General features: G+C 37.5%; 1 protein-coding gene across 1 annotated transcript; it reads right to left on the bottom strand.

Moving 5' to 3' along the window:
- Window positions 1–7797: 7797 nt before the first annotated feature.
- On the bottom strand, window positions 7798–23028 carry RSL24D1 (ribosomal L24 domain containing 1). Its single transcript, XM_069459617.1, has 6 exons — window positions 22928–23028; window positions 19061–19174; window positions 17311–17383; window positions 11964–12027; window positions 9900–9985; window positions 7798–8668 (listed from the first exon to the last, which is right to left on the bottom strand). Exons 1-6 carry the CDS (start codon window positions 23006–23008, stop codon window positions 8595–8597), a joined length of 492 nt encoding a protein of 163 aa, XP_069315718.1. The 5' UTR covers window positions 23009–23028; the 3' UTR covers window positions 7798–8594.
- Between the last annotated feature and the right edge of the window lie 550 nt (window positions 23029–23578).

The raw sequence follows: 23578 nt of genomic DNA, 5'->3' as shown, positions 1-23578 counted from the left end.
TTTCTAATTTCAAAGTCAATACTTCTTATTTAAAACAAAATCTGAATAAACAGAGAAAATTAATATTTAAAACACCCATGATCCTGTTTATTCAGAAGGTATGTGTCCTTTGAACACTACGTGTAATTGTTTAAGAGCAGGTTTTCTTAACTAACTCAGTAGTGTTGAAATTTGGGACCTCAGAGTTGTTGGTTGTGGGAACTGTCCTGTGCATTGTAGGATATTCAGTAGCATCTCTGGCCTTACTCACTAGATGCCAGGAGCACCAACCTCCACCCCGCTTGTGACAACCAAAATTGTCTCTAGACACTGACAAATGGCCCCTCAGAAGCAAAAGTTGCTTCTGCTTGAGAACCACTGTTTTAGAGAAATCATATCATACAATTTTGAAACCAGTAATTTTCATTTAATATATCATAAGCATCTTTCTATGTCATTGGAAACACTACTGCAGCATCCTTTTTAATGGCTTTAGAATAGTTCATTGCATGTGTACTTAACCAATCCTTGCTTTCAATGTTGTATTAAAATATAGTGAACATCTTTGTACATGCATATTTGGGCACGTAATTATATCCTTAGAATAATTTCTTCAGTATGTACTTCTTCAATATGATTCGATTTCTGAGTCAAGGTTTTTGCATTTTTAATAGCATTTTTATTTTAAAACCTTTGATACACCTGGTATCAATTTCCAGTTGTAATTGGTGTTAGCCTTTATCTTGTGACATTCTCTCCCACCCCGCTCCATGAGTGCAGGGATTTCTATCTAGTTTGCTCTCTACACTGTCTCTATGGTATCTCGAAGTACCTGGCACATTGCGGCTGCTCAATAATATTTATTGAATGGCTGAATGGATGGCAGTTAAAATTTCAAACACCTCTTAGGTTGCTTGTTTTGTAACTTACTCACCTTATCCAAAAAGACACATTTGAAGTTGATCCTGAAATAAGAAATAGGCTAAAGTCACCTTCAGAGAAGAGGGAAGGGTATTAAGAACAAGCAGATTAAAGGTCCCAGACTTGAACACTTCAGAGTTTCACGTTTGCGGTTAGAGGGAAGAGATTTTGGTGGAGGCAGAGAAGCAATGACCTATTTATTGACTCCCCCTAGCTCTGGAGCTTCTTTAGAAGACAATACCTATGTACTGATGACTGTACAGCTTCCCTCCTGTACAGGAAAGGTGAAAAATCATAAAGACAGGAAGTGATTTCTTTAAATATTTTTATAAGACCAGAAATTCAGAAAATGCTGCTTTGAGTAAATCACCGTGTTTTGTAACGGAAACCCTCCAAAACAAGATTGAATAGTTCATCTTTATTAACACTTTGTGCCTTGTCCCTATCTAATTAATGGACCTTGAACCCCAATGTCATTGGGAAAACACAAATCTGATGATAGAGGGTGTTGGTCCATTTTCTGCTTCTATAACAGAATACCCGATACTTATAAGGAAAAGAAAATTATTTCTTACCGTTCTAGACGCGGGGAAGTCCAAGGTTGAGGTGTCTGCATCTGGCGAGGGCCTTCTTGCAGTGTCATCCCAGGGCAGAAGGGCAAGGGAGCACACGCAAGAAAGAAACAGAGCCCACACCTGGAAGCCATCTTTAAAGGCATTAAACTCACCCATAAGGGTGGAGCCCTCAAGGCCTAATCACCTCTTAAAGGTCCCACCTCTTAATACTCTTACAATGCCAATTAAATTTCAGTACAATGTTTGGAGGAGACAACATTCAAACTACAGCAGGAGGTTCTGATAAAATGCTTCAAGTAATATTCCATCTTTCTATTATGCCCACCCACAGGTGATATGATATACTTTTCTTAGGATAAAATCCCCAGTTCCTACCACACGTATGTCCTCTTCGCCTCTCTTTAAAATCAGGTGAGTTTTATTTCCTTTGATAAACTACACCATGACAGGAGCACCAATGGAAGGGCAAGATTATAGTGAGTGCCTCATTTAGGTTTCAAGCAAGAGTCTTAGCCAGGCCTTCATGATTGGGAGAATTAAAGATAAAATATGTAGATCCTAACAAATGGACCATGCAATCCTCACTGCTCAATAACAAGGTCACATCAATCCAGACAGACTGTTAATCAAATTAGAAAAAAAAATAGCGATGCTTATTTTAAAACTCAGGAAACATCCAGTTAACTATCAGTATAGTCATTAGGTACTTGGAAAATTATCTAACTGCTATGAAGTTATCTAGCATCATGCTAAAAATGTTCCCATTATCTTGGTGAGCCACTTGATAACATAAAGAAACAAACCAAGTGTTTAATAAAATGCCTCTTGAAAACAAACTGTTTGAAAATACCTTTGCCTTAATTGCCTAAACTAAGAAATTCTAGGTGTTCTAGATTGGTAGTTTGCAACCTTGGAAATACATTATAATCACCTGGTAGCTTTTAAAAAAATACCAATACCTACGCCCAATCCGAGACATTTTCATTTAATTGCTCTGGGGCAGGACCCAGGCACTAGTAATTGTAAAGCTGCCCCAGGTAATTCTAATATGCAATCAGGTTTGAGGCCGCTCTCTCAATGTTACTGTAGCCCATCCTCTACTGTTTTGACCCAAATCTTCTTCGATGCCTAATCTTTGATGGAGACTTCCCATAAAGACAAAGACAGATTTGCTCGGTAAAGCCCGTGTTATTTCTGAGGTTCCTTTTAACCAACAGTGGGGATGAAATGTTATCACGTGTACTGTGCACTGTGAGAACATGATCTTAGATTCTTTGCCACATCAGTTGTTAGAAAGACGACTCAAATAGCACATCGGGCATCTTCAAAACCCACCTCCATGAACCCTGACACTTGTCAGCATCAGAACTTTCATCCCCTGGAATGAGGACAGAATTCTTGTTGGCAGTAATCCTGACAATTTTGGGGAACTTAAGAATTGGCACAAGTGCAATAAATAGCTATTATATTTAAATAGTCTTCTAAGACATCAACTATAACTGGAAGAATACATTTTCCAATGATTCAAATTTCTCAAATATAACATGCACTAATTATTCTGATGCTAAATGAGGCAAACAATGCCTCACACAGTGTAGACACATAATAAACATTTTAAAACCCAATTAATGATTACTGAAATTGCTCATAAATAAAAGCAGGTGTTGAAGAAATTTAGAATTCTTTGGATAGCAAGATTAGCATGCATTTCAGGGCTAAATATAAACAGTTCTTCCAATAATTATAATTAATGGCATTGCCATACTAATTTTTTTAATAATAGTAAATTTCAAAAACCTTTACTTCATTAAATTTGCTGTCTTAATTACAGTCAACATTAGACAGGTGATACCCTGAACGAACCGGTAAGAAAAAGAATCCTTTCCAGTCACAAGAAAAATTAAACAACTCCATAAAATCTATCATTTTCTCCAAGACACTTTCTTGGAGCACCAGCTATGTGCCAGGAATCATGCTAGATGCTGTTTAGGATATAGACTAGCGATTAAGGCTCAAACAGACTGAGCTTGAATCTAAGCTCTGCTAGTTGTTAGCTAGTGACATAGACCAAGTTATTGAACTTCTCTTACATTCATGTTCCTCATCTGCAAAATAGGGAGGACTAAATTGAAGGGTTGTCAAGATCAGGAGATAATATACGCAATGTACCTGGCTGTAATTATTACTGTATCATTGGATTCTCACAACTCTGGGACTGGGTGGTAGCATATCCTGTTTGCAAATGTGTAACCAAAGGCACTGAGAGGTTGTGACCTGGATAGTTTATCCTTTGAGACGTTCTTCCCTGCACACAGTTTATTTCCATTGTATATTATTCTAATGTATCTTCTGGTAATTCTCATGTGCCTTCTAGAAGTGGAGAAATTTTATTTCTACAGAGTAAAAAAGCTACTAGCTCTGATGTTTTGGCAGCATGAAGAATCTGGGAATATTGAAGAGAAACTCAGGGGACATGAATGCAGGCACCTATAGCTTAACACAGTATGAGCCAGCATTTTGTATCATTATCTGCTTTGGGATGGTGGATCCTTTTAATCAAGTGAACTGCCTTTAATACTTGTTTGTTGTCTACATTGCACTCCCTGATATGAGAAAAGGAAATATGTGACAATACCATTAAGTGTAGATTTAAAAACTGCATGGGGTAACTCACGAATTAGAATGACATTCTCATTGGTGTTCCTCTTAAGAATCCACGGATTGGTGCTGAACCAAATGCATACACACTTTACTAGAATATACTACACAAAGCAAGTATTTAACAGTTGGCATTTGTGAAACAAAGGTTTTCACAATACTGAGGGGTCAGTCTCCTGTATTTTTTGGTCAGTCATTATTCCTTTGGAGAAGTCCTCTTTTAACAGATTCTCTCCAGTTAGTTCTCCTTATCTCTATTTTTAGACACTGTGGCTACTGAAATAAGGGACTATTTCCATCAAAAAAAAAGCAAGTTCTGGACATAAGTTCTCAAAAGAAACCTGCCAAAAACAGTTCCTGTCTTTCCTGGGATTCCTTCACATTTGAGAAGTGTCCAGGCAGACCCAAAAATGTAGCTTTGATTGATCTATCACGGTTAGTGATCTAAGCAGCAAAATCAGGTATGTAACCCAAGACCAGCACTGCTCTCCAGCAAGCCTTCCCAACACTGAAACTTTGGTCAATGTTGGAGTCAGACAGGCTGCTTCCGTTCTTAGTGGGCCTCTCTGCTGTTAATTTATTCTTTATGTCTTTCAAGTTATGAGTTATTTTTAAAAATAGACTAAAACTTAGCATATGGTTACACACTCATTATCCATTTAGACATACATTGAGCACCTTCCACATACCTGGTACCTTAACATGTGCCTGGGATAAGAAATAGTCCTCACACTCTTGAAGATTATGGTAGAAATGGGTTACCTAGATTTGCTAAGAGGATGTCTATCAGTCAAGATTTTTGGTTGCAAATTTTGGCAAAAGGAATTTATTACCAGGATCATAAGGAGCCACAGAATTAAAGGGAGGCTAGAGAAAGAGACCAGGTAACTGATATTCCAGGGACGATCGTGTGGCAGAAGCCATCACCTTCAAGCCCCACATGAGAGCTTCAACTGATGAAAATTAAAAACCTAGGAATGGTGTTCACTTAGGAGAACTGAAGTCAGGGGCTCATCCCATGGCACCAGAAGGTAGAGATGCTTACATTCAGAGCATAAAGAATACATTTTTAAGAAGGAGTCATTTCTCCTTTTGTAGAAATGATTCAAATCCACATAAGACTGATTGATACATTCAGTATAAAGACATACAAGGTAAACTTGTGGTCACCTGTTCAATACTGTAATATATTAATAAATGAATATGGACTTTGGAAAATTCTTCCAGAGCCCTTGAGTTAAGATTTTTTTAATATTGATTTTTCCCCTTGTCTTTTCAACACACTTAATCCAGCAAGCTGCCATGTTAACTTTTAAAGGTAGTCTTCATTGATTATTAGAATGTATACTACATCTGTGAGTGATTGAAGTCGGATGTCTTTTTCCAGATCTCCATTTAAGATGTAGCTAAAGGACAGGGGAAAAAATAACTTCCCTTATATCACTTATCTTTTAAAATTATGGGCCACTATTCATTTTTTAAATTATTAGCAGAAAGGAACCTAAAATGTATTTCCCTTTCCCACTCTTCACTACAGAAAATGGGAAAATGGGAAATGCTCTTCTTAATAACAGAACTTTCTAGCTGAGTTAGAGGCTAAAATTGACATTTTAAACCATACATGTCCCTCTCTTTGTAGACTACCTACAGTACACTCAATGTAGCCACAGCTATCCCCAAACCCTAGTACCCTTCTTCCTCCCAAGTCAAAGCCCATTGCTGTTGGTGAGTTAGCATTTTAACACTAGCTTACTGTGGTGATGGCCTTGAAATAAGTATTTTACATGTATTAACTGACTGAATCATCACAAAAAATTCCAAAATCAGTCTTCTTATATTTGTTTTTAAAAATTTGCAAAATCAGTCCTATTATATTCATTTTTCAGATGAAGAAACCAAGTCATAGTCAAGTGTCTCTCAAGTATCTTGCATAGTCATCTCTTAGCAATCACCTGGAACTGTGAAGACTAGATATGAGGCTCTGGATGAATTCCTTCTACATATCTGCAAGGCAACTGTGGAAACAGACTTGTATAAACACAAACACCTACCCCCTCCAACTTCTAGCTGTGCGCTAAAGAGGCAAGTTACCTAGACCTCAAATGTTTCCATCTATAAAATGAGAATAATGTATCTACTTCATGGGATTGTGAAATAGGCCAGTCCTTCTCAAACTCCTGTCTACAGGATAAACATCTTCCTACAGTTCCTATTTTTAAGATTTTTTTTTAACGTGAGTTTTTTTTCTGCATTCCTACAAGGTATTGTGATGCGTACGTGTTAAGGATATTCCTTTCAGTGATTTTCAATCCTATATTGTTCCTATAGAACTAGAGATTCTGTAAGAGCTCTGGGTAGTGATTGTCTGGAAAATGTTATGCTTTTGTCTTATGCTAACTGCTCAGCATAGGACTTGACCAAACAAGCCCAAACAATAGTAGCCTAAGAGCATTGCACCATGGCACCTCTCAGGCACCATTTTAAAGGTAAACTAGTCTCAGTGATCCATCCAAACTCAGAGAGTTCGGGAGGGCAGGGAGGCAAACAGTAGCAATTATATCCACGTAGTTTAAAATGATATCTGGGTTCTCAAAATACTATGAAATCACGACAGTGAAGAGAACTGCCTAGATGCTAACCCCAAGAGGTGATGTCAGCTCTTCTTCAACCCAATTCCCTCAAATTGATGGTCTCAAGGCAAGAGCACCTTGTTCCTTCCAATCAGCAAGGTTGGAAACTTATAACCTAATAGTATGTAATTTTAAACATGTTTATATTTGAAAAGACATGAATATAGTATGTATTAAAAACTTCTCAAGAAATTTTACAAATTTTTTTGTCACTTATTATTTCCCCTAATCTTCACATCAATAATGTTGCTTAAAAACGAGTGATATTTTACAAATAAGAACACAGAGGAAAAACCACACTGGAATTCAGGTCTTCTAACACTTGGTCCAGTGATTGGCCTACTTTTTTACTATCTAATACTAAAATAAAAAATTCAAACCCAGCCAGCTGCAGTGGCTCACACCTGTAATCCTAGCACTCTGGGAGGACAAGGAAGGAAGATCACTTGATGTCAGGAGTTCAAGATCAGCCTGAGCAAAAGTGAAACCCTGTCTCTACCAAAAATAGAAAAATTAGCCAGGCACAGTGGTGAGTGCCTAGTCCCAGCTACTACTTAAAGGCTGAGGCAGGAAGATCACTTGAGCCTAGGAGTTTGAAGTTGCAGTGAGCTATGATGATGCCACTGCACTGTACCCAGGGCAACAGAATGAGACTTTGTCTCAAAAAAAAAAAAAAAAAAATTAGAACCTCCAATTTGTAATTTATTCTAAATTCTGCCCTACCAGAATTATAACTGATATTATCAGTATACAAACTGATAGTTAATATTTTTACACTTAAAGTTATAAACAATGTAACAATATAGAAACACAAAGTATACATTTTTCTGTAATAAATCTACTTAAGTAGTATATGTAGAGGAAGTTATTTTCTTCCAAATAATTGGTACTTCATATCTTTGTTTAGTACCTTTAAATAATAAATATATCGGCATTATTTTATTTTATGTCAGAATATTACGGGGTGCCCACCAATACATGAGTGGATTAATAAAATGCAGCATTACTTTTAAAATGGTTTTATTTTATGTGCAACTAATGGACAGATGTTCTACCCATAAACTCTATTTTCCAAAAACAATTAGGAGCTTTTATACAGAAAATCACACCAAAAAATGTTTAAAAGGCACTGGGATTCCTCTGCTTTTAGATCACTGCTGGGCTAGAAAAATAAAGTTTGTTGTACCAGGAATCACAACTTAGGACTGAGTATTCTCCAAAGTGGAAATTACATAGTGCCATTTCAGGCAAAGATTATTCAGCTTTCATCCTCAACATCCATAGTTAAACTAGGCCAGACCAGTTCAGTATGATTAGGCTTCACAAGATGAGGCCATTATGCTCTTCTTGTAAGATGCTAATAACCCGAAACAAGAAATACTGATCAAAATAAAAGATATTATTTGAAGCTGATAGTCACAAATTGTTAGTTCCTTGTTGTATCTCCCCTTCTAAAACAATAAAGAGAATTTTACTGCAAAGAAAATTTTATTTTACATATCACTAGCCATATTTTTGTCCTAAGTTATTATATAAATGCTGTCTACTGCCATTATCCAAATGGCATGACCATTTTGTCCACAATTCGTTTCTGTATTTACAAACTGAATTTTCATAATTTACATAAAGCACATCTATCAGTGAAGGTTTAACATTGAGATGCAATCCAACATCCATACTATCTGATGTTTTGCAGACAGCAACATAGGAAATACATTTTTAATCATCTTTCATTTGAGTGACCTTATGTAAAAAATAAACCAATAACTTAGAAGTTCTAGTCTCCAAAGGACACTTTCAAATGTACATAGAAATGGTTACAGTGAGATTGTTAAGAAACATCTTCCATGTCCACATCCTGTTGTAACTGCTGTACCATTTTCTCTTCCAGCTGCTTTCCTTTACCTTTAACAAAAATAAATAAAAAAATCAAAAACTTAATTCAATGTGTCCTTACAGACTTCATATCAACACTTTATAAAGGATTTTGTATGTTTTGTAATATTAGCCATTTCTAAGAAATTTAAGGATAATAGCTAAATTTATAAAGGGCTTATGATATGCATGCAAAAAGTAAGCACTGTACACACACATTATCACCCTCGTAACAACCCCCATTTTAAAGATGAGACAACTGAAACACAAAGACAGATTAACCTGCCCAAGGTCACTCAGCTAGTAAGTCATGCAAGGCAAAGAGCTGGTATTTGAACACTAGTTATCTAGATTCCAAGTCCCTCTTCTGGTCCCTGTCCACTGTATTATCTACCTCAAAGAGGATTACCTAAAAAATTAGATAACAATGATTCATTCCTGTTGCTTTCTGAGTATCAGTTTGTATCATCAACAGGTTAAACAAATGCTCCAGGATTTTGTCTATTTGTTTTAATAAAATTTGCTACAATAATTCAGGTAGGACTTTTACACAAATCTATTTGACATGTGGTTATAGAATTTGACTTTTACTATGGTTTAGGCAAAATTTCTCTCCCTTTAGCCTGCATAAATAAGTAAATTACATAACAGGTGGTGCCAGCTGAGTAAAAGACCGGTTTTCTAGCACCTCACAAACTACACAAATGAACAACTAACTACCCAAATGGGTGTCTACCAGTCAGTAACATAATCACAAAGAGTAGGTTTTCATATAAAACAGTAGTCCTCAAACTTGAGTATCAGAATCACTTGGAATGCTACTAAACACAGGCCCAGACTCAAAAGGGCCTGGGCCTTTGTATTTATACTAAGTTCCCCAGGTAATTCCAATACCAACCAAAATTTGAGAACCACTAATAAAAACACTCTGTCCTTTAATTAAAACATGTGTGATGCAAAATCATCCATGAAATTATTACTCAAATCACTCTGCCTAACTTGGGGAGGTATCTTTTGGAAAACAAAATTTAATGAAGAAGGAAAAAAAATACAATATGCAATAGATTGACAGCAACTGGGAAATGTACTGAATAAATTATATTTTTATAAACTAAGTCCTATCATAAATGTACTCTGAAAGACAACATTTAAATGAAAAAATACCCAAAGTTAACTGGTACCCAATTATACAGACCACAAAAATCTAGATTTTTCATTTCTCTACCTAAAGCAGAAAAGTCCTGTGAAATGCAGTACTTACCTGCAAGAGGGGCTCGGATAAGATGGATGTTTTGTTTGACTTCTTTGATGTCCTGAACTTTCTGTAGCTCTTTATTTTTCTTCAATCTAGGATAAAACATACCAAAGCCAAAATTTCAGTTACTAAAACTACAAGAGACATTAATTCACAATACAGCTATTAAATTTTCCTAATTAAGTTGGCCACGCTGATGGGAAATGGGAACTACACGACTGTCCTTCTGTTCACTCCCTTTTCTTCTCCCCTTCCTCCCCCAGGCCAGCAAAACATCAACACCAAGTAAACAGAGTCTCTCAGTTCTCTCAAATTACTCATTCCCAAATGGCAAGTGGATACCTACTTCATATTTATTCCCAAATTTAAGGTAAAGTGACCTGTTAAGGCCTTATAGATCTACATTTTCTTCCCTATTGACTCAAATTCAAAAAGATTTTTAGTTCCCAAATAGCTTAAATCGGACTTCTGTACTACCACAACTTAATCCTTCATTATGTCCCTGTGCCTAGTCTGGCACAAAATAGGGCTCAATATACATATTTACTGAGTGAATGAAGGATGTGACTGAAAAAAAGAATGAACAAATCTCAGAGATTAATGTTTATTATACACATGTAGTACTCTACTACATAAAACAATCTCTGATTGTTACAGTGCCCAGATCTTTTCTCCTCAAATAGATAACAGTCTCTGTCAAAACACATATGATGTTCTAAAATGCTAACAGACTAGTTCCCAAACATTTAGGCTCCTTTTTGTAATGCTTTAACATTTTTTCAAGGTAGTAAGCTGCTGGCACATGCTTCCTTTCTACGACACATTCCACAGAGATTAGATTAAAAACCAGCGCTTTTGCTCTGAAGAAATAGTTGGCTCAAGGCTGGGGCAGGGGAAGTACAAGATGAGGCTTGAGACATCTTATTAGCCATAAAACAAGGAGGCCCTCAAAGAAAGATGAGGAATTGTCAAAATGACACGAGAGCCTTCCTGAAGGAACTGGCACAAAGTTGGCCCACTCAGAACATCAAAATAAATAATGACAATAAAGAATTATAACCCACTGAATACCATAAAAATCCACAAATATACACAGACGTGATATGAATAAAGGAGTGAATTTTTAAAGTGAGGGGAAAGGGAAAGCTCTTTCTTACATGAGAAAGCCAACTAAGAAATGTAAAAGAAATGATGGAATTAGAAAAACCACCATTTGGTAACAGTAACAATAGTAACTGATTCAGACAAGGCTTTCTAATGGACGCTATTAATAAAACCAGTAGGTACAAGTTTGAGGAGGAACAGGCTTTTGCTCTCAATGAACCTCTCTGAAAATAAGTATTCATTACAAGAGGAAAAAATAGTAACTTTCCAGCGGAGTAACTTGACAGCCACCACCTTAAACAAGTGATCAAATTTAACATCACCAGCAAGGTGACACGTGTGCCTCCTGACATGATGCATGAGAAGGACACACCATCACTTCTGTGATATTCCTGAAAAAAGGTGGCTAGCCAAAAACTAATCATGAGGAAAACATCAGATGAACCCAAATTGAGAAACATTGTATAAATTAACCCGGCCAGTACTCTTCAAAAATCTCAATGTCATATAAGGTAGATGAGAAACTGTTCAGATCAAAGAAGCCTGAAGAGATACAACCACTACGTGTAATGTATGATCCAGGATTTTCTGTTGCTATAAAGGACATTATTAACAATTAATGAAATCTAAACAAGGACTGTAAATTATGTAATAGTATTACATCAATGTTATTTTCCTGGCTTTGGTAACCACACTGTATTTAAGAGAATGTTCTTATTTTTGGGTGATATACACTGAAGTATACTTAGAAGCAATGTAGTATGTCTTCAACATACCACATATAGTTGACAAGAATAAAGTAAATGTGGTAAAATGCTAACAGAATATACAAGAGTTCTTCATGTTATCCTTGTAAGCTTTTTGTAAGTGTGAAGTTATGTCAAAATAAAAAGTTAAAGTACGAATGTCTCTAGATAGCTACTAGCAATTATTTTTCTAACAGTTACTCTATATAAATATTCATACCTGTTCATTATAAATTTGGCTTGGCGTTTCTGTTTGATCTCTTCAACTCTCTTCATTGCATCAACTACAAAAAAATTCATAATAAAAGTTAGCCAATTTATGTACGTTCAAGCAGTATGATTATAACCAACAAGTGCTTTAACAAACCCTTCTATTTAAATGAAAACATTCATTGCAAAAACAATCCTCACTGAAAAAGCTGAAGAAAATATATAATCTTGACTGACGGCACTGTCAATTTTCTCTTTCATAAGTATCATTTCTGGAATTTTTATTCAATAGCAGCCTTTCCTGCTGTTAAGTTTTCCTTCCACTTTAAACTAGTTCATTGCTTTTCAAATTTTATTATAAAGAGAACTTGGATTACTGGCCACTAATCCCATTCTTAGCTTGTTATTTCCTTGAATAAAGACAGCATCTTTCAGGTCACAAACACATTTTTTTCGAATGCCTGGGGTATGGTCAGCACATGATGAATATTGGTAGAATGAACCAATCAATCAATACTGCCATGTTCTCAATCACTAAAAGCCAACAGTTTTGGAAAATGTCTACAGGAGCCTTGGCTAAGCTTAATCCAGCTATATTCTAGAATCTGTATCAGTGCTATCCAATATAAGAAAAACCACATAAGTAATTTTAAATTTTCTAGTAGCCACATTAAAAAAAAAAAGAAGAAAAAGAAAAAGGAACACGAAGAAATTTAATGACATATTTTGTTTAACCCATAAGTCTAAAATATTGTCATTTAACATGTAATCAATACAAAAAATTATTAATGAGATATTTTATTCTTGTTTTCATACTAAGTCTTCAAAAGTCCAGCATGTATTTTCAATTGATAGCACATCTCAATTCAGACTAACCATACTACAAGTGCTTAGTACCACCTATGGCTGGTGGCTACCATACTGAATACAACTTCTGCTCTAGCTCCTTAAAGCGTAGTCTGTGGATCTAAAGAAGAACAGGATAATCATATAAAGTATCAATATGCTTATTAATTACAAAGAATAAAATAGTAACTCTCCAGTGGAAAAACCTGGCAGACACCACCTTAACCAAATGATCAAAGTTAATACTGCCAGTAATGGGACTAATGGACAGCATGTGTCTCCTGACAAGACACACTAACATCTCAGCACCACGTCTCTGGTGTTCTTGCCAAAAGTGCATTACCCAGACCTAATCTTGAAGCACTGGACGAAACCCAGATAAGGGATTTTATACCAAGTACCTGGTTCATATTCTTCAAAACTGAATGTCATGAAATATCAAAACAAACTCAGGAAATGTCACAGATTAAGAGAGACTAAAGAGACTCTATTCTGACAACTTTTGCAATAAAGAATATTAATGGGACAACTGGAGACATAGGAATAGGTTTGAGATTAGGTAATATTATATCAATGTTAATTTCTTGATTTTAATTGCATTGTAGTTATATGGCAGAATGTTCTCTTTGGATATACACATTAAACCGTTTAGGGATAAAGAAGCATCATGTATACTTAAACAGTTCAGAAAAAAATTATATACTGAAGGAAAGAAGGAAGGAAGGGAGGGCAGAAGGAGAGAGAGAGAAAAAGAAAGTTAAGTTAATAAAATATTAACATTCAGAGAATCTGGATGAAGGGTATCAGAAAATTCTACTCCTGCAACTTTTCTGTAAAGTATGAAATTAAGCCAAAATAAAAACTTTTTAAAAAAATGTAGTCTGAGGACCAGTAAAATTGGGATCACCTGGGAGCTTGTTAGAAATGCAAAATCTCAGGCCCCACAGACCTACGATATCTGAATCTGCATTTTAACAAAATCCTCCAGGAGGATCCATGGGACCTCTGACATTAAAATGAGAACTATAGGTGGCTCACGCCTGCAATCCCAGCACTTTGGGAAGCCGACACAGGACGATCGACACAGGAGTATCGCTTGAGAACAGGAATTCAAGACCAGCCTGGGCAACATAGCAAGACTCCATCTCTATAAAAAATCTTTTTTAAAAATTTAGCCAGGCATGGCGGCAAGCTCCTATGGTCCTAGCTGCTCAGGAGGCTGAAGCAAGAGAACTGCTTGACCCAGGAGTTCAAGGGTTACAATGAGCTATGATCAAACCACTGTACTCCAGCCTGGGTGATGGACTGAGACCTCATCAAGAAGGAAAAGGAAGGAAAAGGCAAAGGGAAAGGGAAGAAAAGAAAAAAGAAAGAAAATGTCAACTACTAAACATTTGCATATGCTATAGCTTAGAATTAATAATATGCTGGATATGTAACTTTTTTTTCTTTCTTTGCCTTTTAGCAAAAATGGTAAGGACAAGTTCCAGCACTCAGAAGCATTTCTACACCTTAAGGTTAATCATAAGGGAAACAAACACAAGTGGCAGGTACATTCTTTCCAAAGAATAATATACTGTATTTCCAAATATTCCAGAAGACAGAAACATTTCGAATGTAAAAAGCATCTGATACACATTAAAAACTGGTCTGCAATACAGAGTGAGGGACACAAGGGATAAAACAAACTATTCTTCCTAGTATTCTTGCTTTTGAAGTTCTCCTACTACTATTTCTGTGTACATCAGCACCTTCACAATCGCACCTAAGAGCAACTGAGGACAGGCTCAATCCACATCCTCACACAATTCAATAATGCAATGGATACAGAACTACTGTCAACAGATTAGTTTACAGACAAAATGATACTGAAATATAAGGGGTGTGGGGAATCAACGAATCTCTCAGAAGGTTAATATATGTTTCTGGAACACTACTAACAACTTGTATTAATTACATAAAACAGCAGGAAACAATTTGAAGTTCCAAAAGACTCTCCTACTGTCTACCTAGCAGATCCTCTTCGAAAAATCTATTTTTAGGATCCCGATATGAAAGGATAACAAAATCCATGCAGAAAAAAATCAACAGAGCATTGCTTCTTACACAATTTACAGATGTATAAATAAGGCGAGCAAGGGAATGAGACCCTGTGTTAATACCTGAACCACTCACCATCTAACACAAACAATAAAATAGGAGTACCAAGTAAAATGTACCCAGAGGGCAGGTACTGTGTGTGAGCTGTGCATCTTGGTACACTACAGGCAGTGCTTTATAAAGTGAGTTAAAATAAATTAAGATCTGCAGAGAACATTGCTATTAAAGTATATGAAGTCTTACAGAACACAGCAGTATTTCTCAAGAGCGATGTAAATAACATGAAAGCAGCATGGAGGGTCATCGTGACTGAATACCCACATATCACTAAAATGGGATAGGTACCTCAATTTCAACATCAAGCTGAGTATGTACCAAATAAAACTAGTTATAAAATATGTAAAAATGACCTGGAGCTGCTGTCCTCAAGTAGTAACATAAAAAGAAAACAAAGGCCAAAATGAAATAAAACTGAATAGGGTCCAGAAATGCTTTAGGACCTTCCAATAATGTCCTTGATAAGAGTACCTTTTGGAATCAATTTAAGAATCCTATGAAGTTAATCTCTTTAGAAATCCTCACCAAATTATAAACCCATAAAAATGAACTGCTTTTCATAAAGTAACTTTTCTTCTAATTATGAAACAGAAGGGAAAGACATTATTGAAAGAAAAGAAAGGGGAGGTAAAGGGAGGGGAGGAAGAAAAAGAAGAGAGGGGAAAAAACCCAAGGGCAGAATACTTAGGGCAAAGTGGAAAAGGGAATTCCAAATCTGGACTCTAATTTCTCCACCTGGTCCAGGAAGATAAAGCTTTAGAAGGTGTCAAATACTACCACAAAGGTCCACAACTTTTCAATTCCTGCCCTGAAGCCTTGTGACTCACTGGGGAAAAAGTGTTGAAAGGGATGCATACCTATGATCCATTAGGAGAGTGATGAAGTTTGTGGAATTCTAAGCCTTAGGGACTTCTGGTTAAGAAACCAAATCACCCCCACATTCAATACTAGAAATGCTTAAGGACAGCACACAAGCAGCCCTGGGAGGAAGAAAAGTCAGGGCCAAAGGCCTTAAACACACAGGACCATAACAGAATCCCCAAGCTAGCTCAAGACACAAAACTACACACGGGACTCTTTTCAGTAAAGTCTCTGCCTACATCAGGAAAAAAAAAAAGATATTATTGCTTGTAATTTCAGTAGCCTATAATTTCATTTTTACCTGAGTCAAGCACTTAGAAGTTCTCTTAGAAAATTTGTAATGATCATCTTAAGTGCTACACTTTTTAATTTTAAAGAACCACTAAATTTTATAAGGTATACAGAATACAATTTATATCCCTAAACTAGATCTAAACTTATAAAGTGTGTTAGGTTTTGTGTCAATTTTAGCTGAGCCACACTCACCCCAAAACTTTTCCATTTTTATTTTTTTCAGATTTTTTTTGAGACAGAGTCTCACTCTGTTGCCTGGGCTAGAGTGAGTGCCGTGGCGTCAGCCTAGCTCACAGCAACCTCAAACTCCTGGACTCAAGCAATCTTTCTGCCTCAGCCTCTCAAGCAGCTGGGACTACAGGCATGCGCCACCATGCCTGGCTAATTTTTTCCATATATATATATATATATATATATACACACATATATATATTTTTTTTTAGCTATCCATATAATTTCTTTCTATTTTTAGTAGAGACGGGGTCTCGCTCTTGCTCAGGCTGGTCTTGAACTCCTGAGCTCAAACAATCCGCCCGCCTCGGCCTCCCAGAGTGCTAGGATTACAGGCATGAGCCACCGCGCCCAGCCAGATTTTTGTATGTTTTCATATCTCTGGGTGGGCACTTCAAGTAGTATCAAATTTAATAATAATATTTTTATACCAGAAACACCAGCCAATTCTGAAAAGGGTTTAGGATAGCTTCTAATAAAAGATATACATATAACAGAACCATTAAAATGAGGATAAAAGAATAAAAGCCAGCCGGCGCGGTGGCTCATGCCTGTAATCCTAGCCCTCTGGGAGGCCGAGGCAAGTGGATCGCTCGAGGTCAGGAGTTCGAGACCAGCCTGAGCAAGAGCGAGACCCTGTCTCTACTAAAAATAGAAAGAAATTATCTGGCCAACTAAAAATATATGTAGAAAACATTAGCCGGGCATGGTGGCGCATGCCTGTAGTCCCAGCTACTCAGAAGGCTGAGGCAGTAGGATCGCTTAAGCCCAGGAGTTTGAGGTTGCTGTGAGCTAGGCTGACGCCACGGCACTCTAGCCTGGGCAACAAAGCGAGACTCTTGTCTCAAAAAAAAAAAAAAGAATAAAAGCCAAGCAAGGAAAATGAGAAATTTAATATTTAAACAACAAACCAGTAATATCCCAAACCAGTCTCCCCTGAAAATTCCTGATATTTCCTTGTGACTTACTAGTTTTATTCCATAGCTCTCTCTGGTATTTGACAGGTTCATTTCTACGTTTTTCAAATTCAAATGAATTATCCTGTAAGAGGAAACAGGGGGGGTAAAAACATGGTTTTAAGAAAAGAAACATTTCTTAAGACATCCTCCTTTTCACAAGAGTTCCAAGTGAATACATATTAACATTTCCTCCCCACCCCGCAGGGTGATCTCAGAGAATCTCAGGTTTTCAAACTTTTTCTCCTTTATACGCCTCCTGTACAAGACAGCCCTACTGAAAACATCTCTCCAAATACAGGTGATTCTCAAATGGAGAGGAGGGGAGAGTATCATCCCCATCCCTCAGAGGGCAATATGACAGTCATGGGGATCACAAACAAACTGGAGAAGCTTCCTCAATTTCCCAGCCCCAGATAAGACTCAGAGCCAAAAACTTTTTTATTAGGTTGAACCATATGAAATTGTTATTTTTCACAAATTAAAGCCAAACATCAAGAATTTAGTATGACTCAACCTAAATACCTATCTGTTATAGCAAAAAGGTGTGAAACCATATATATCTTCAAATAAATGTGCTGCTACCCTGAAGGATATAAGATTTGCTCTGCATTTCTTCAGGTCCCCTCCAAAGACTGATACCCCTCTCGTGGTTGGTATTTTGACAGTCAATGATTCTATTAATCTAAAAATATGCACAGCAATTTTGGAAAAGCTACAGATATTTCTTGGTTTTCAAATCTATCTGACATAGGCATATAGAACAGCACGAAATCTGTATTTAGCTACTTCTTTTATACACACACACCTTTGTTCAGACCACAATAACCTCAGCAACAAGGTAACTAGTAATCAGCAACTGACTGTGACTGGCATCTTTCTGCACTCATGCGGCTGCACCTGCATTCGGGGTGCAATGCTGCTTCTCACCCAGACTGAAAATTGTATGTGTGACAATTACTGCGATTTGGTCTTGCATCTTGTCAAATAATCTTTATTTCATTGAAAAGTGCCCCTGTTAAGGAAGCCACAGAAGGGCTTCATGGCAAATGCTTGTAGATACTGTCCTTTAGATACTGTCCTTTAGCAGTAGAAAGGTGGGAAAGAGGTCGTAGGTTTTGAGGGAAGAGGAGGCCACGGAGGGAAGGGACAGTTTAAAAGATCTTCCTCCCTCCCTCAAAGGCAGCCTGGCTGCAGTATTCCTCTCCTCCCTTTACAGGGATCAAATGTGGACAAGCTTCAACAGATCCCCATGAAATTCCCTCACCCCTTGACTTACCTTATTCCCCTTCACACCAACACTACTAACTAATCTCTCTGCTCTTAGACACAAAGTTCTACTAAAGAAATCTAGAAACTGATAAATGAGTCTATTACAAACCTCTTCTAAGCCCTCACTGCTGTCCTCATCTAATCTCTTAACTTCCTCTCAAAATCCTTGAGTAGAAATTTCTAACTTCACCCTAATCCATTTAAATGACTTTCCTCTTTGTTTGCAAGAGCTGAAAATAGTTTTCTGAGAATTAAAAAAAATCACTTCTATAAAACTGGACTGGGAATTTTTTTCCCTTTTCAGAATTCTACAGAATTACAGTTTTCAGGATCATGTGAGAATGAGATTATTTCCAAGCCAAAAACAAATAAAGCATTTGCCAATCATATAACAAGAAACCTTGTTATAATTAATTAAATCACATACACCCTCCAAAAAATTAAAATTTTGAAAAATGTAAAAACTATATTGATAGCTGATTATACTCACCACTGTAAGCTCTTTACCGGCTGCTTTCCGGAAGGCTTTAGTCCACCTGACCTTGCGAGGATTGCGCTTCTTTTTAAAGTTTTTATGACATTTGGATTTACAAAATCTGAACACCTACAAGAAAAGTAAGTTAAAAATATTGAAAAGTCAACATTAAAAATTTTTCTAGCATGTTACCCCTGCTAGACAAAAAAATACTATTAAGTCTGAGAAATGACAATGGTTCTCACTCACAATTCCTTCTATTTACTCACAACACCACGTAGAAATGTGTAAAACATCAGATTAAATGGCAACTGAATTCTTTTTTGACTATCAAATGTCATCCCAACTAAAGGCTCAGAGCCCTGAAAATATGGTTAAAAACTACTAATCATTTTTATAGAATAACAGTAAAACTTCACAATGACCTTGAATAAAAGAAATAGTTTAAAGTTATTTATTTGAGTCCCTTCTCAAATCAAGATAATTTTTAAAATTCACTTTCTATATACCACAATAGGATAAAAGTTTCAATCATTCCAAAATCTCCTTTGAGTCTTTCTTGCTTGTTAAAAGCACAATATACTTTTAAAAGCAATTAAAAATGACAATAGATTTGTTTTCTAAAGTATTTATTCACAGATATAGTAAGATTCTTTATTACTTTAATTCTCCACCTTTCTCCCAAAAGATTTAAGCCTTCAGTGCAAACTTACAACTTAATAATGCTTCAGTTGTTCCTGAAATGGCTTATTGCGACTCGTTTTATAAATCTAAAATGCATTATTTTGTTACTTTGTTATATCTTAGAACACACTGCAATTTGTTTATGTTACCGGACAAAATGTGAAGAGAAAAAGTAATTCTTTGGGGTTTATGCATCTTGGCAAAGAAAATTAAGTGGCATTATCTTACCTAGAAGGTGTGACCCATACTGAAATATATCAAATACACAGTATAAACATTTCAAACCAAGGAAGGCTGTTTATATATCACATATCATAATACTTTTCACCATATATGTATGTTGTCCTATGGGGAACTTCAAGCAGGTCTCTACACACAGGACAGTCCTTAGCAACTGTCAGTATCAGTTTATCTGATCTAGACCCATGCCTCCAGGATAGCCTTCCCCTAAGAGACTTGAATGAAAGCATGTCTATAACCTTGAGTTAATTTCAAATAGACTAGAAGATATGAGAACTACTATAGTCTTCTAGAGTAACCTATTATGAAATCATTACTGGCAAATTTGATCTGAGTGTTTTCAGCCCAAAATACCGTTATCTCTGTAAGTAAAAGCTTCCTAAATTTCATACCTAAGTAAAGAAGTAAATCTCCATTTCTGAGATCTATCTAATGAGAGGACTGAACTTGTTCCGGATCTTCTCAATTCCAAACAGAGCCAATGAGAAGTCTACCTGACTGTTTGTCTAATAGGTTATCTGAAAAAGCATAAAGAAGTATCTGAAGAGACAGGAGTCACTGGAGGTGTGAAGGACATTCAATCAGCAAATATGGAGCATCTACTATGTATGTGCCTGATGTTGTTCTAGGTGCTAGGGATACAAGAATTAATTAAAATATGGTACCCTATCTTGGAAAGCTTAGTCTAGCAAGGTGATAAGTCTCACTTTGGGAACAAAAAAAGATGAAGATCAGACTAGGATATCAACAATGGGATAAAGCTATAATCATGTATAAAGTAATTTGTAAACATTTACGAGGAAGTGGCTAAAACTATGGTGGGGGTGGTGGTGGATGGATTATGTGTGAGACAAAGCTTTGAAGGTTCAAGTTTCTCTTTTAATCTAGTCCCCTATCATACTCAGTCTTCAACACGCAAACAGATGATCCATCATACCCTGGCCTCAAAGTTGTTCAGACCTTTCTTGTTCCACTAACTCAACAAACACTTATTAAGGCCTCAGTAAGGTTGTAGGTATTCTCCCTGTTTGCAAAGTATGTGAAACTATGGAGCATTAGCACTAATTCTACCTTTAAGAAGCTATGTAAGAAGAGTTCAGAGGTGAGGTTTCTAGGAAAGACAGTCTTAAAAGCTAAGAGAATGAGACAGAAAGACTAGATAAAAGACTATAAAAGTGGCAAGTGCCTAATCTGAACCAGGCGAGGAGGACAGAAAGAAGGCAAAGACATCACTATCCTTGCAGAGGCAGAATGGATAGGACTTGATAATTAAATACAAAAGGTGAAAGATTCAAAGATGACTCTCAAGTTTCTAGCAAACCATCTAGGCACATAAGGATGGTATTAATTCAGAGAGCAAAAAGATATGATGTATAATAATAAGGAATTTTCTTTCATTAGGCTCACTGTTAGGTGCAAGCAGGATTTTCCCATACAATGGATAACTCAGATTTGGAGCTGAGAAGATACAGATTTGGTAGAAAAGATGAGACACTTGTTCTTTGTTAAGTGTTTCAGGACCTCTACTTCTTCCTATTTCCCCCATCAACTCTGTTCTGAATCCACTGGTCTTCCTCAGGCCAAGCTGACTCCCAACTAACATAACACTGTCCTTGTTAGACTTCCTCATCAAATTCAACTTCCACTGTGTCTATCAAATTCAACTTCCACTGTGTCTACCAAATCAATACCCAGGTCCCGATGTCTCCCACCATCTGTTGTTCTAATTCCAACACCCAGCTGGGCAAAATCATAAAATCATGATGATTAGATCAGTTACAAAATCACATTGCCCACTGTGAATTAGACCCCAACCTGGCAATCTTTTGGTTCATTTTTATAAATTTCTTATCATGTTCCTTAAAGCAAATATTCAACACCTTCTATGTGCTCTTTTAAGTTTTCAAACAAACTTCTGAACTCTTTCAACTGGATCTCTTGTTCCTAATTTAATTAGCTCAATATCTTTGGTCTATTACAGAGATACAAGGCGATGAAGTCAGACGTGTTATTGTTTAGCATGTCAAAAATCTTGTTAAATATACAGATTCTTAGATCCTCCACTCAAAGATTCCAACTCAATAGATATTACGGAATTCAGGAATCTTCATTTTTAACAAATGCCCGTTAATTCAGAAGCAAATGTGAGAGGGATCAAATTATGAGAAACAATGTTTCTCTGAGAAGCAGAGGAATGAGATTCATTCTGATATGAGAAAACAAATTAATATATCATTCAGAAACTCTTTCACAACTAGGCTTCATATCTATTACTTACATTTATGGGCTTATTATATTTGTATTTGTAGCCCTACCCCAAGCATCTATCATTTATCCGGTCACTTCCTCAAACAGATGTAATTGGTGTGTTACGTGCCTTTCTTCAAAATGTTCTTTCCTTCCACCTGGAATGCCCTCTCCTCTCTTTCTTCCGCAAAATTCAAGATCCACGATAAATGTCACCTCTATTTTGAGTCTTTCCAGCCTCCCCAACTCACCTTAACTAACTCACTAAAAGTTTCCCAACGGTAACTTAATACATAACCCTACCATTACAACATACGCAACATTTCTACCAACCTCTACACCTTGGCTTGGACTGGGAATACGTTCAACAAAGTTTACTGGAATCGAGATTTGGCCCATGTACAAGAGTAGCCAATAGCCCAACAGACCCCCAGATTCCCGGCGGGCGCTGGCTGGGACTGCTCCTGAATCTCACCACAGCCAATCCTACCCAAGGGTGGCCCGGTGGCCCGCTCCGCTACGGACGCAGGCAGGAGAAACTCCCCAAGGAGGAGACTGATGCCGGAGTCCCCCACTGAGCCACCCGCCCACGGGAGCAGCGCGGGGACCCCGGGCCAAACACCGCGGGAGCAGAAGAACCCGGCGCCCAACCGGCGCGTCCGGGACTCGCGGGAGCGCGGCTGGCGCGCGCACTGGTCTCGGCCGCCTCACCTTACAATCGTTGCGAACGAACATCATGCCGTGGCCGGGGTAGATTGGCCCCGAACAGAAATAACACTTCTCGATACGCATGTCGAACCCGCGTGGGTCCCCACCGACCAAACGCCAAGCTGGAGAGGAAGTGACGTAACACCACGACCGGCAGTGATTCTCTTCCCCCTCCCCGACCCGGAAAGGCGAGCGTCCTTGGCCCTTGCGGGTCGGTAAGACGCAATCCGTACGTGACGGTGCCTCCGGTGGCCGGAGGGGGGCGGGGGGAGGGGGAAGCGCTGCTGTTTGGCGCAGGCGCAGAGCCAGGGACGAGGCCTGTTGGTTCTTTTTTTTTTTTTTTTTTTTTTTTTTTGAGTCAGAGTCTCACTGTGTTGCCCGGGCTAGAGTGCCCTGGCGTCAGCCTAGCTCACAGCAACCTCAAACTCCTGGGCTCAAACGATCCTCCTGCCTCAGCCTCCCAAGTACCTGGGACTACAGGCATGCGCCACCATGCCTTGCTAATTTTTTCTATAGACAGAAAAAATATATATTTTTAGTTGTCCATATAATTTCTATTTTCTTTTAGTAGAGACAGGGTCTGGCTCTTGCTCAGGCTGGTCTCGAACTCCTGAGCTCAAACGATCCGCCCGGCTCGGCCTCCCAGAGTTCTAG

This window comes from Eulemur rufifrons, chromosome 2 (genome assembly GCF_041146395.1).
Source record: "Eulemur rufifrons isolate Redbay chromosome 2, OSU_ERuf_1, whole genome shotgun sequence".
In the NCBI taxonomy this organism is placed as follows: domain Eukaryota; kingdom Metazoa; phylum Chordata; class Mammalia; order Primates; family Lemuridae; genus Eulemur; species Eulemur rufifrons.
The sequence above is the reverse complement of the archived record's forward strand: the minus strand, read 5'-3'. Positions and strand labels throughout refer to the sequence as shown.